General features: G+C 45.5%; 4 protein-coding genes across 4 annotated transcripts; 2 read left to right on the top strand and 2 right to left on the bottom strand.

The window, feature by feature from the left end:
* Window positions 1–309: 309 nt before the first annotated feature.
* TrAtP1_007231 (uncharacterized protein) lies at window positions 310–1,711 on the top strand (the record flags this gene model as incomplete). The annotated part of the gene is made up of 4 exons (XM_066113438.1): window positions 310–373; window positions 462–859; window positions 929–1,467; window positions 1,540–1,711. 4 exons carry the CDS (start codon window positions 310–312, stop codon window positions 1,709–1,711), a joined length of 1,173 nt encoding a protein of 390 aa, XP_065969524.1.
* Window positions 1,712–2,513: 802 nt separating this feature from the next.
* TrAtP1_007230 (uncharacterized protein) lies at window positions 2,514–3,973 on the bottom strand (the record flags this gene model as incomplete). Its single annotated transcript, XM_066113437.1, has 2 exons — window positions 2,514–3,698; window positions 3,764–3,973. 2 exons carry the CDS (start codon window positions 3,971–3,973, stop codon window positions 2,514–2,516), a joined length of 1,395 nt encoding a protein of 464 aa, XP_065969523.1.
* A 1,596-nt stretch (window positions 3,974–5,569) lies between these two features.
* On the top strand, window positions 5,570–7,260 carry TrAtP1_007229 (putative NRPS-like protein biosynthetic cluster; the record flags this gene model as incomplete). Its single annotated transcript, XM_066113436.1, has 2 exons — window positions 5,570–7,104; window positions 7,218–7,260. 2 exons carry the CDS (start codon window positions 5,570–5,572, stop codon window positions 7,258–7,260), a joined length of 1,578 nt encoding a protein of 525 aa, XP_065969522.1.
* A 1,558-nt stretch (window positions 7,261–8,818) lies between these two features.
* On the bottom strand, window positions 8,819–11,294 carry TrAtP1_007228 (uncharacterized protein; the record flags this gene model as incomplete). The annotated part of the gene is made up of 4 exons (XM_014092897.2): window positions 8,819–9,793; window positions 9,840–10,623; window positions 10,678–10,783; window positions 10,843–11,294. The coding sequence occupies 4 exons, from the start codon at window positions 11,292–11,294 to the stop codon at window positions 8,820–8,822; spliced, it is 2,316 nt and encodes a 771-aa protein (XP_013948372.1). The 3' UTR covers window position 8,819.
* Window positions 11,295–14,147: the final 2,853 nt, after the last annotated feature.

The following is a 14,147-nucleotide window of genomic DNA, read 5'->3' as shown; positions in this document are numbered from 1 at the left end:
GGAACCTGGTCCAACAGGTAGTGACTTTTAAAAGGGCGGCTGTCCCAGTTCCTACGCGATCTACTTTGACGTAGGATCATCGGACTCTATCTCCCCTATCTCTACCTTCCCTTTTATATGCAGATTGAAAGGCGAGCAGTCCGCATCGATATGTTCCTCTTTTCCAAGATTTCGATCTTGAATACCCAGCCTCGGTGGCGGAGATTAAGGCTTCGAGTTTTGCTTTCATCAATTATTGCGCTTTTCACAACAATATGGCTACTATCACCTCACAAGTCTGGTCCTGTCCGAATATCAGATGAGACAGAAATGGAACTCAAGTTCCCATACACCTACAAACATATTCACGCCTTCAAAAAAGGTCTAGGAGGAGGTAAATTTGACTCAGCCTACTGCCAAATTGGCATCCTTATGCCACAGTCCTACCCAATAGAGCTATGTTAACAAGTAATTTCTATTAGCATGGCATATTCCCCCAAGGTGGATCGACAACAACCAGTCACCGCCCGAAAACATCATCGAAGCAGTACGATTAGCATCAAAAGCCGTCGAGTCTCATCCCGAGCGCCATATTCCGTTCTCAAATATTCCCCTCATGATGCATCAAAAATGGGATACCACTCAGCTACTTGGCACAAAGGAGATGATTCTTTCCTACATAGAGACATGGCTGACAGATGCCATCTCTCCTCCTCCGGGATCTAGTGAAATGGCATATTTTCTCTGGGATAATGAAGGCGTTTTAACACTGATGGAAGAGTACGAGAACGATCTGGTGAGCGATTTTGTCGAGGTGTTTTCACCTGTAGAAAAGGTGGACATTTTCCGCATTGCAGTTTGTAAATGGTTTGGGGGTATTGTAAGTCTCTGGTCGTTACACTGTTTTATTTCATATGCCAAAGTGTCAATCTATTAACCCATAGATCAGTACGGCGACGTCGACACGAAAGCGCTTAAACACCCGTCTCAGTGGATTCACTCAGCTGATATCTCTGAATGGACCGATGGAATGACTGGGAAGTCATATGGCTTAAACGATACTACGCTGGCGAATATAAGCAAAAGCTCTGGGCAACCTCTACCGGTAAACGCAATTTGGGGGATTGAATGCGATACAGACCCGAACACAAATGCTCATTGGCGCATGGCATATACATATCCTGTGCAGCTTACAAACTGGGCATTTGCATCTGCATCCAACCATCCTATACTGCATTATTTCTTGGATTGTCTGAAGGAGAAAGCTGCCGAAGCTAGAGACAGGGTTCTAAAGCATCCAGGTACCAGCTTATCCGAGCTACACTACGATCCAGTAACGCGCACAGGCCCTGTAGCCGTCACAGAAGCTACTAATTGGTGGTTGGAAAAGCACGACGACTTGAGATGGAACGCATTGACGGGCTTAAAGGACGGTGGGAAGACTAAGCTAGTGGGCGACGTCTTGATTCTTCCGATAACAGGATTCAGGTATGTCTACTTCTGCTTTTTATTTTCTATGAGCATCAAAAAAGGCTACTTGCTAACATAATGTCATGCAAGCCCAACGGACGAGAAATACAGCAGAATGGGAGAGAAATCTTGGGACGATCCTGATGCTCGACTTGCTCACAAAGCTATGGGCTCATGGCATCACACGAATATCATAGTTGAGTATGGTAAATTTTGTCGCTCATTCTTTGGTCTATGTAAGGATTGGCAGAAGATGTGGTAATGGGCTTTTATCAAGTACAGTATTTTATAACCCTGGCGTTAGGTTTGGTTGGTTGGCTTAGACAATATCCTATTGCAGATGAAGTAGAAGAGCTTTGCTATGTAATTCTAGCTTGAGAACCCCTTGATAACAGTCAGCTTTGCAGTCTGATACATAAGTATGAAACAATACTATACACTATCTATAAACTATCTATATACTACAAATAGCTATCCTAATCAAACACTTTATGGAATACAGGATCCAGCCCCATGTATCTACTCCATGGAGTACGTTCGCCAGTTGTGGTCTTTGTCTTCGGTTTATATAAAATGTGTTGAATCAATGGTTACTTTAAGTCTGGTAACTTTATTGGACCAGCCAAACAGTAAAAGGCAAAGGGGTATTGCTGGTGGAGTTGCTGAAAGAGGAGAATGTTGTTGTTTTGAAATGAACAAGAAAATGCAGGGTGGCAACAAGATACTGCCGAGCCATTTGAAGGACTAACTAGTCTTTTCTTCTCCTGACGGATATTTTGTACCCAATGGGTGGCGGGGAAACATAACTAAACCACTACTCAAAGTTAGCAAATTCACGTAATAGAACGAGGTTTACTTAAAGATTGCACAAGAAATGAAATCGACGAATGGGTCAAGTCAAGGTATTTGTGACTTACAGGATTTTTCGGCCGGGGATTTTCGTCAGGCTTGATATCGTAGCGTAGCATAATCTGCGATAGGAGCAACTTGAGTATATGATTCGCGAAGAATCGTCCAACACTTTTAAAAGTTAGCAAAATGTCATTTCAAGGAGTCTCAAATTATTACCAAGCATATTTGCCATGGCTGAAGGCCAAGTAATTGCCGCTTGTAGATGCAAACTTTGTTCCCAATTGCTGTGTTTCCGCCTTCTCGTTCAAAAACCGGAAAGGATCAAACGTGAATGGCGATTCTCCTGGGTAGATTTCCTCGTCATGATGTACGCCATAGCTTCCGACGCCAATTTTCCCGCCGTAGGGAATATGTTCTCCTGTGGGAAGATCAACACCTTCCTTGGCCACCACAACTTTGATGACGCCATGAGAGAATCCCCATAATCGAAGACTTTCGGTGAGTACACTATCCAGCTTCAACATCTTGGATACTTGGACTCGGGTCCAGCGTACGGATGGGTCGGCTCCATCAGCAGTTAGAGCTTCTTCGCGCAGTTGGCGTTGGATTTCTGCACTTTGTGGCGAGTGGGCTATATCGATCAGTGTATTCTCAAGAGTAATACCCTGAACTTGAATGGCTGCCCAGTTAAGTACGGCCAAGAGCTTTGTGGTTTGGCTTTGGGAACGACGTGGATCATCGTTGCGGCTAAAACTCTCTTTCATGAGGCGAGAGAGGAGATCATTAGGTTGATCCGGATGTGGCTTTTCTTCCGCCATCTTACCAAACCTTTCTGCGCGCTCTCGAATGACCGGGTTGACACAGCGGTCCATACGCTTGAACTGGATCCAGTCGTATTGCGCCAGAAAAGGGGCCAGAAGGGGCCTCAAAGGCTTGGGTGTTAACTGTGCGAGAAGGGCTTCGACCAAGATGAACTTGGCGAACTTGGTTGAGCTGGCAAGATATGTCGGGTTCCGGCAGAGTGGCAGCCCGACAAATATGCGGCTGACCACTCGACTTACCAGCATTAAGCAGACGTCAAAGAGATCAACTTGCTTCCAATTGCTTGTATCATTGCCCCACAAGTCGTCTAATGCCGCGTGGATCTCATCGAGGGCATCGTCGGTCTGGTTATTTAATTGGGTGGTCATGGTCTTGATAAGGTTGACGGTAAATGTCCACTCATGATCATCAGCGGCGACGCAGTTCAAAAATGTATGCTTCGCAGCGAGAAACTCGTTATTGCTCTCACGTTGGCTGAGCACGTTGTCGGGCTGCTTGAGCAACCATTGGAGTTGCTCGGGGGGGCAAAATAACGTGATGTCCCGTGAAAATATCAGGAAGGATATAAGCCCGTCCTTTTTTTGAATGCTGTTGAAGCTATTAGCGATTATAGATAAACTGTCAATATGCTTGCTCTTACATCTCGGTAACCAGCCCATAAGAGACTGTTGACTCCAAGAACTGAATTCAAGGAAGATCGAGCTCGAGACAAGAGAGACCCATCAGAGTTGGCAAAGGCTAGAGTCTTTGGAATGCCCTGGTACGAGAAGATACGGTACCATAGGTAATATAGGCTGGCTAAAAGACCAATAGCGGCCAGCCAAGGTAAGGAATTCAAAATAGTAGCCATCTTGAGTCAAATAATGTATATGTGTTGTGCTTGTTTAGCATGAGTTTTTCAACAACGGAGAAGATCGTTGTATTCATAATATTGAACATCATCACATTATATATCTCTTCATAAACCGTTATCGTAACCCCAGATATTCGGCACATCCGAGCGTTCAATCCCACAATGTTAACGCTGGTATGGCCAAGCAGCGGCTCGAGTTCTGGTCTGCTGTTCGGCTTAGCGCGTTCTCCCCACAGAGATAACCACAGTTTATAATCCAAAACGCTGACGAGCGGAGGGCTAGTTACAACAATAGTAGCGCAACGCCATCATATGGCTATAGCGCCAGGGCAGGGCGTGAAGTGGGGGAAGGTCCATTAGGATTGTATTGCTGCCTAGCTTATTACATTAATGGCCTATTATAAGTAACCAAAAGTACCGTCTCCTACTTCGACTTATTTGTATGGCGTGCTTGAATGGCGAATGGTGGCGAAGACTGGAAACGTGGGCTGAAAATGGTATCATAGTGGCCCATTGAATTGCGATCTCGAACGGAGCTCGGACTGTTTCGTCGTTTCCCCTCGTGAGCTCAACGACATCTTTATTCACATGATGCTTCATCTCACAAAGCCTGTGGATCCCCTTTATCTTCATGTAATACATTCAACAATGACGTGCATAACCTCTGGTAATATTTATTGATGTTGTTGGATCGAGCACAAATGCCGTTTGCAACACCTACCACAGTAGGCAGATAGTTACCCAAGAAGCTAAGGGTTCTAAGTTTGAATCGAACATGAATACTTGATGGTTTATGAGAAATAGTATATAGGCATATGTCTGTATCATGCGCTCGTGCTTGACCTCTCTAGAATGATCTCGTGAACAACATTTGACCAGACCACTACCTCTACCACAAGCATTTAGGTTCATCATTACTTATTTCTAAAGCGCAGTAGCTGGGAAAAGTCATCCCGCTTCGATACATTGGAGATACATTACGATAAAAAGACGGTTCCAGCTGCAACAGATCCTATGGCGCAACTTGGATCCGACAACTATCACCAAGCTTTAACAGCTGAAAACATGCCACTACCTCCTCCGACAGTTAATCAACTAGTCCATGATGTAATTGAAAGCCATGCTGTCGCTCATCCAAGTGCTCCAGCAATCGCCTCGGCCTCGATCAATTTTACTTATCAAGACCTTGATGAGGCCTCTTCATGGCTAGCCTCACAAATTACATCTTTGGGAATTGGCTTCAACTCCATAGTGCCAATCATCTGCGAAAGGGTATGATCTGTCCCTATCGATCATCTTCAGCTCCGTGCTCACACTTTTGCACAGTCGGCTATTACCATTATTTCCATGATCGCCATTTTGAAAGCTGGATGCGCTTTTACTGCGTTGGATGTTTCTCATCCGACTAAAAGACTATTGGAAGTCATCGAGGACGTCGAAGCCCCCGTTCTCTTATTATCGACTGAACAAATTCCACGATTCAAAGACATTACTGGATGTCGAATTATCAAACTATTCGATGGGATGTTTTCTGGGCTAGATTCTGTCAATGCGTCGTATCCTACGCCCCTTAATGCGTCTCCAAGCGACCTGATGTACACCATCTCCACGTCAGGAAGCACGGGTCGCCCGAAGGGAGTCATGATTGAGCACAGAGCCTGGCTAACGGCGGCCTTTGCTTATGGCGAAGACCAGGAGCTGAGCTCTAGCTCGAGAGTCTTGCAATTCGCCTCATATGCCTTTGATATGTCTCTAATGGAGATATTCACGACGCTCATTTTTGGCGGCTGCGTTTGTGTGCCGACGGAAGAGGACCGATTTGACGGAATAGAGAAGTTTGTCAACGAAATCGGCGTCAATACTCTGATGCTTACCCCGTCTTATGCCAAGTTACTAGATCCCACCGCAATGCCTGCTGTCCGCATGTTGGTCACTGGTGGCGAAGCAGTTCCAAGTGACTTGGTCAAACTATGGAGCCCCTACGTCAAAATCTACATTGCTTACGGCCCGACTGAAGCTTCGATACAATCTTCAGGAGCACGGATAGACATTGGATCTGCAGCTGTTCCGTCGGGCCTGCTTGGGCGCCCAACAGGCTGCAATCTGTGGATTGTCGATGAGGATAATCACAACAAAGCACTTCTCCAGGGCCAGACTGGGGAATTAGTCATTGAGGGAAACACATTGGCCAGAGGCTACCTCGGCGATGACCAGAAAACGGCGGCCGCTTTTGTTGACATGTGGACTGGGTCCGGCGTCCGGCGCGTGTTCAAAACAGGAGACTTGGTTCGACAGACCGACAGCGGCGATATCGTATTTGTTGGCCGCAAGGATACGCAGGCCAAGGTGCACGGACAGCGCTTGGAGCTGACCGAGATCGAGGCGAGGCTGGCCCCGGCTTTGGCTGCGGGGTTGAAGTCTTGTATTGAGAAAGCTGAAAGCCCCCACTTCAGCAATGGCGGTGCTATTGTGGTTTTCCTAAGTGAAACTATGCAAATATCGGGCCACGCCAACCCCGAGATCTGCTGGAATCAAGTGGAGACTATGTTGGAAATGGCTGTTGGGATGCAGGCGCATCTGGAAACGGTGCTACCCAAGTCCATGGTGCCATCTCTATACGTGCCGATAACCTTCATCCCTCTGACGACCTCGCACAAGACAAATCGTCTAGCACTGCGACAACTGATACAGTCTTTGTCTTCTGATGAGCTGCAGAAGCTCAGAAAGGCTGATGTTACTGCAGCCATAAATAGAGAGTTAACCGCTGAAGAGCTGGCTCTCAGAGAGTTATGGGCAACTGTACTCAATATGGAACCGCAGGTCATTGGGCCAGACGACAATTTCATCCAGCTTGGGGGCGATTCAGTGGCCAGCATCAAGCTAATATCAGTAGCCCGTAGCCGTGGTATTACGCTAACATCGGCCCTTATCCTCTCAAATCCGGTCTTGTGTGTGCAGGCTCGGCTTGCCATTGACTCTGGGGAGGGAAACCCTGAACAAGACATCAGACCATTTGAGTTGCTAGGAACTCGTTCGAACGAGCTTCGACAGACAGCTGCTGCACTCTGCAAGCTGCCGATTGACGAAATAGAAGATGTTTTGCCCATGACGATTAGTCAAATGAGGTGGTACGGGAAAACTTTGGTCAAGCCAACTGCATGGATTGATCAGTATCACTTTCGGCTCCCAAGCGACCTGGATCTTGAGCGATTCATCATATCCCTCAATTCCGTTGTGCAAGCTACAGACCTGCTACGCGCAAGAATAATCGCCACTCGCAATAAAGAGCTCTTCCAAGCAATCATCAAATTCCATCCGGTGGAAATAATTCACACCAGTGATACATTGGAAGCTTATTTGAGTCAGGATCTTCATACTCCTATGGGCCTTACGGCAGCGTTAAGCCGCTATGCTATTGTTCAACATGCCAGCTCTGAGAAGATATTCGTTTGGACGATTCATCATGCTATTTATGACGGGTACTCCTTACCTATGCTACTTCAAGCAATTCGGGACCTATACTATGGGCTTGATCTAGTTCCATTTACTCCATTCAACCGATACCTGAAAGGCATTGAAGAGAAAGATCTGTCTGAGGGAGAGACTTTCTGGAAGAGTTATCTTTTAGATGCAGCGTGGACCAAGTTCCCGGCCGTATCATCTCAAGAAAAGTCGTCGACCATGGACCGTGCCTTGGCAAGCTTAAAAATTGCGTCGAGGCAAGTGAAGACCCGCAACGCAGAGGTTACACGATTCGTAACCATGGCAAACGTCATTCGTGTTGCGTATGGCGCAACGCTTTTGCACTTTTCGACAGACCGTGCGGGCTCGGTTCTTTTTTTGGAATCTCTCAGCGGTCGTAACTCGTCTTTAGCAGGCCTTGATCGCGTCGCGGGGCCGACGCTGCTCACGGTCCCCACGAAGTTGGATCTTCCACACAAGAAATCATGTAGTGGGGTTTTGCTAGATGCCCAGATATCCTTGACGGATCGTATGAAGTTTGAGAATTTCCCATTACCCCGGCTACTGCCCCTTGCGCCCCCTTTGGAACTTCGCAGTATCCTATTGATAGAGAATGAAGCATTCCTGATCAATGAAGCTGGCCGTGACCTATTTGGCCGCGGAAAGGAGGAGGTAAAGCTGGAAGAAACTGAGGGCCTACCGATGATATTCCGTTGTGCGGCTCTTCAGGATGAGATACGTATCGATATACGCTACGATAATACTGTTATTAGTAGCTGTGAAGTGGAGGGTTTTTTGAAGATTTTTAAGGGCTTGGTTGAAGGTTTATGGCATGGTGATGGAAGTCAGCCTCTCGGCGGGATTCTTTCATCGTTATAACGGTAATCGACAATGCCAAGTAATCTTAGCCTACAAATCCGAAACTCTATTGGATGCATAGCGGCTCCAAATAAACAACCTGATGGATCTATTCTAACGGGCGAATAGATTCATCATGGATAGACTATCTTAAAAGTTATCCGTCACACACAACCCACTTACATAGGATATAAATGTTCTCCAAGAAGTAGAAGGTTTGCAACAATAATACTTCAGTCTTCAGAGCCGTTACAGATATTTTCTATCTTAGTTACCACCATTTTGCGGGAACTAGGATGCACTTAAAAGGATGACATCGTACAATACCACACTATGCAATCAATTCAGCGTCAAGCTCAGGAATCTTCTAGGCCCGCACAATATCTCAGCGATTCGCGCAAGAAGCCGCATTACATTTCAGTACAAAATTATAAGCATGTATCTATTAAAGTTTTTTGCTATTACTGTAAACTATTCAAAAGTGAAAGAAAGAATATACAAATGAAAGAAAAGAATGGCGCTCTTAGGCCTCTTCGGTGTGTCTCGTTGCTAATCGCAGTCCAGATGTCCCTCTCGGCACATTGACTCCAGTGCTAGAAGCGACTGGCTGCGGTTGTGGGACAGATCTCGAGACTTTTTGAAACGCCTCTTTTTCAGTCTTCTTCGCCTCACTTGCAACTTCTGCTTGTTTCCTAGCGGCTTCGATCTTCGCTGCTACCTCTTCGTCACTCTCTTCACTTTGCGCTCCAATCTCTTCTTTTTTCACCTCATTGTCCCATCTTAGGCCTTGTCGCCGTTGCACTTCCTTCTGGATGTTCGCTGTGACATCAGAGCTGCTGAGTTGTGCAGTATACAAAGGATTTCCATTTTCGCCTGGTGCGGGTAGTAATGCGCCAGGCTTGAACAGAGGGATCTGGCGACATGCTGCTATCAGATTGCAGTGGAATTTATTGCTCCGCATCGATCGCAGCCTTTCATTGGACCAGTTATTCCGATGTGTAAATACTATGCGCACTTCCATTTTATTCAACTCGTGAAGAGATGTGACGTTGAATGCCAGGGTGCCAGGTACGTAATCGCGACTGTTGTCGGCAACAAAAGCTTCGAGCATGGCTTGTAGCTTATTAAGGTCTTTGAAGCTGGTGCGGAAATCGAGGAACATGGTGATGCTCTGTTTGTTAATCTCCGATCTTGTGAAGTTTTCAATGGACTTTCGGACCAGTTCTTCATTAGATATCTGAAGGTCTGAGTTGCTATCCAATCGACGGAAGACTGTATAAGTCAGAGACTGGCGCTTCACCGTGCAGACTATCCCATCTTTCAGATTGGGAGTGCAAAGCCTCACAACGTCGCCGGAATCGAAAGGGTGATCAAAAAATATAAAAATGATGCCTGTCAATAAATGGTTTATAGTGCGCCCAATGGCGAACGACAGGCCAATGGCGAGAGATGATAGCACACTTTGGATTTCTTTGATGGCGGGAACATAGAGCAGCACTATAACATGATTAGCTAGGTTCGTGTTCCAAGATGATAAACATACTTATGAAGAAGATCATGACAGCCGCGATGATAAGTAGAAACAGCCAGTCTAGTGTATTGATGCAGTGGTCCATATCGGCAATAGTCTTGAATATGTGATGCTTCTGTTGACCAGCCTCAGTTACCATTCCCACGAAATCATCTAGTGGGATGTAGCCGCTATCGCTTTCATCGATTGCCTTGAACAGAGATTTTGCCTCTGTCGCGCGGTTTGGTCCCAGTATCTCGATAATATCTCTCTCTGCTAAGCCATATTGACCTCTTGGGACAAGGGATAGCCAAATGCGTCGAGCCAGTGCCGCCGCGGCCGTGGGATTGGCCCAAGCACGTTCTATAGTTGCGTAAGATGAGCCAGGACGCAGCCAGTGAGAATCCGAATCGTCTGAGATGAGGCTGCCAAATAGTGATACGAATTTATAACTATCGAGACCAAGGCGGGCGAAATAGCTCGATAAGCGTACGCGAGCCGAGGGCTTCATATCGCCTTTTGCGTTCCGTATGATGGCATCTTCGTCTGAAAACGTGTGATCACCGACCTTGTGAAGGTATATGGAAGCTTCGTATAGAATTATAAGCGCCTGTTGGATGTTTTTGGTGCGTTCTAAAGTTGTGCCAGTGCGTCGATAATGGTAGTGGATCGCAATATAGGAAATAGCCACCTTTTCGATCAGGTAGAAGGCCATCCAAAGGGTAAGCTGCTGAAGAACATCACTAACGACGTTATTCCAGTCTGACCATGCGTCGGGATCCGTGTCAATAAGTAATATGGGGTTGTCTTGGATAGCCTAAACAAGATGTGAGACAGCGTTTGCAAGATTGAGTTCGGTTCATTTCCTTACAGCGCTGAAGAAGACAAATGCAGCAATGGTTGTACCAAGAAAGCAGATAGGTCTGCGCATAAATTTAAAGACGCGCCAGTACCGCTGATGAGCAGAATTGACATATCTGCAAAGAAAAGGCTTAGTTGGGTAGACTTCCAGACAATAGCATCCAATTGCACCTACCGGGCAATAAACCGGAAAAGATATGGCAGGACAAGACCGATGATATCAAAAAATGCTGCAAAAACCCATGTAATCTCCAACCATAGAGCTATGTAGAAGCCGAGGTTGACACGCTGAGCTGCGATAAGATCTTCAATCGGTGCGTCATCATCGACGTCCCCTTGGTCAGAGAGTACAATGATTGGAATGAGCAGTATGACGAAGATGAAGATGAACACTATAGCGTATCTCACAGCCCACCAGAAGAGTCGCCTTCGATGGGACTTGACTGCGGCCGGTGGGAGCGGCAATAGTGGCTGATGGGTCCAATCAGAGGCCTCAGTATAGGCCGTGTTGTATTGACCTCCAGATAACGTTGAAGCGGACGGATCACCCTCCTGCGATATGAAATCAATGCTAGACGTCGTTGTTTGCACTGGTTTCCGTGGAGTATATCCGTAATTGGTGTCCATGGCCTCTTTTAGGTTATGAGTGTCACAAGCACCCGTCGATCATAAAATTGATCCGCCAGAACGTTGGTGCCAAGTGGTAGTACTGACTATTTCTAGATCATGGCCATCAGCAGCTTAAGTACATTACAGCGAAACGACAACCCTAGACCCTAGTATCCCTAACACCCAATAGAATTCTGAAAAGCAGAGCTGATCATTCAAGTTTCAAGATTTTGATGTTTCTTAAAGCCAGTCTAAGCAGCAATGCAGTACATTAGGCTTGACGCTTACCTCTTGTTGCAACTAAAATAGCAGGGCTTAAATCTGACACGGCGCGCTAGTGTCACCAGCCACATCAAATTAAGCATATGGGAGAGCTTCTTTTTTTTAAGGGGACGCCGTAGGCTTAGATAGAGACAGAGCAACTGGATTGGGATATTTTATCTCTTTTGAGTGTTGGGTTCATCTGCTGCTGAAATTGATTATGCTTATATTGCCACACTATGACTAGTCTCGTGCCGTTCCGTCTTTAATGTTGTTCCACCACTCGAACTGCCGCTCCTATAGATGTCAGTTGGAGCTATTAATGTCATGAGTTAGCCATAGCTTCAATTTTAATGCAGGCATCGACATGAGGTGAAATCTGGACGATGCTTGAAATTGTAACGCTACGTGTATCTATGTTTACAAGATTCAACCCACTAGAATAATTCAGACCTTCGCAGACCAGACCGACACTGCCAAAACATGGCATCAGAAGATTTCGGTAAGTTTTTTTATTATATAAGTTTTTTTTCATTCTGTGAATGATTGGAAGACTGCCATATCTCGCATATAGAGCCTAGTAGTGCGAAGGTAGACGAGAAAACAACCTGGCAGCTACGAATATCCCTACCTCCGAAGCATCAATTGGGGCATTGGCGTAGCTGGAAAAGCAGTACAAGTATGAGCAGACAGTCTATGAGAGCATTTTAACATTTGCGATTATACGATAGCGTAGATTGACACACACTATTTACACAGGCCGACCCCTTTCTTTTATTTCCCTGGTATACTTCCACAAGGGTCATATGCTTTAATTTTCACTTATCAATGCTATTTATAGACCTCTACGCAGTACGCCGTCTTCATTGGAGATCATGATATTATGGTGTCCCATTCACTTATGCAGTTGCGATTATTAAACACACCTTACAAGCATCAAAGCGTAGGCTGCGACCAATAACAATAGCGCGCTCGGCTCGCAAAATTCTACCGCATTGGACCTAGTTGTTACGGAGTACATGTAGATAAAGCGTGCTGAGATATTTGCTCGACTCACACAGGTTTTGGATCCTCCATCTTTGTAGGTCTTTGTGATTACACCGTTGAAGCTTTTTAAGGCTCCCAGATTGAACTTGACCATTCAATTGGTGGCTAAAGGCAATGCCTGAACCCACATGTGGCTCAAAGTCTACCGCCTTTAATGCATAGAGCAATTCATGGCTCTCAAAATGCTACATTGTCCGTATAGCATCGGGCTTCTTGATACGATTTATATACCTAGATACCTAGTTGCGGGTCAAAGAATATCTCAGAAAATTGACTTTGTCGAAGTTGAATAGTAGATGTTTGCTTCATCAGATGAAGAAGGTGATTTATCAAGTTTAACCCTAGCTTTCTTGCATTCCTTCACGTAATGGAAAGGGAAGGTCTACCAAACTATACAATCCAGAATCCGCCGAGATAAAGTATACAGAGAGGCATGGGCAGCAGTCGACAGTTACTTCATATATGTGAGAAACTAAAAGTCTAGCCGGAAAAGGTACATTGATCGCCTTGAAAGACTTGAGTAATGAGATTCAAGCGATATCGGATGCTCAGAAATGCATACCTATATATGGGCGTGTAAATGCCTACGTATATCTGGCTGCTAACGTTCATCATTATCATCGACCTCCTTTGAAACGCAATTTTAATATGGAGAATACTTTATCATCTATCCCCCGAAAAGTTATGGCTGCTAGCAGCATTCTTTTTGCAACAGCAGCTTATCTGGCTGATTGGAGCCATACGCATGTCTTAAACCCACGCTGGCCACCTCACGCAAAATTTCACAACGGCCAAACAATGTCCATCGGGGCTATAAACGCAGCCTTAGTCGTATATCTACTCAGCACACGGGTAAACAGTTCCGAAACGGAGAAAAGCCTGGTATTTGTGGCGGCAGTTGTTGGCTCTTCAACAGCTCTTGCAGGTTTATCGGCGATTTTATATCCAGGCACAGCATGGACAGATCCTGAATTTGATACCGGAGCTCTGATAGCACCGCAGGCCTATGTCTTTGTTGGAAATTTGATGTTCACGTGGGTAGGATACATGCTGGAGATCTCAAGATTGAATCAGAAGCACGAAAAGATGTAGACCCTTCATATATGCCGGATTAAGGTACCGCATTACATATTGAGCCTTTGAATTATTCTCAAGCTCTAAAAATAGAAGATATTTCCACATTTCCTTCAAGACTATTTAACATACAAGATTTCTTAATTGTAAAGTCTCAATTCGCATGTTTTATCAGCATTTCTAGCGATAGAGTGTCCACCATTTGTTATTTTTCAACCTATATATATTCACAGTCTACACAACAATTTGAGAAGAATCTAGTTTCAATACACTGTTGTAATTAATGCGAGATGCACTGGTCACTGGTAACAGCCGGAATCGGCGTTCTGGCACGCGAAAGTACCAGATTGGGGGTGCTTTGAATGCCCGTCAATCAATGTACATACACGGATGCTCCATCTAATATTTCTGAGCGTTAACGTTCATCTCCAGCGCCTACCCTACCACCTTGGTGGGTTCGATGAGCAAAGCACTATCCATATATGGAAA

The sequence above is a fragment of the Trichoderma atroviride genome, chromosome 4 (genome assembly GCF_020647795.1).
Source record: "Trichoderma atroviride chromosome 4, complete sequence".
NCBI classification, from domain to species: Eukaryota; Fungi; Ascomycota; class Sordariomycetes; order Hypocreales; family Hypocreaceae; genus Trichoderma; species Trichoderma atroviride.
The sequence above is the reverse complement of the archived record's forward strand: the minus strand, read 5'-3'. Positions and strand labels throughout refer to the sequence as shown.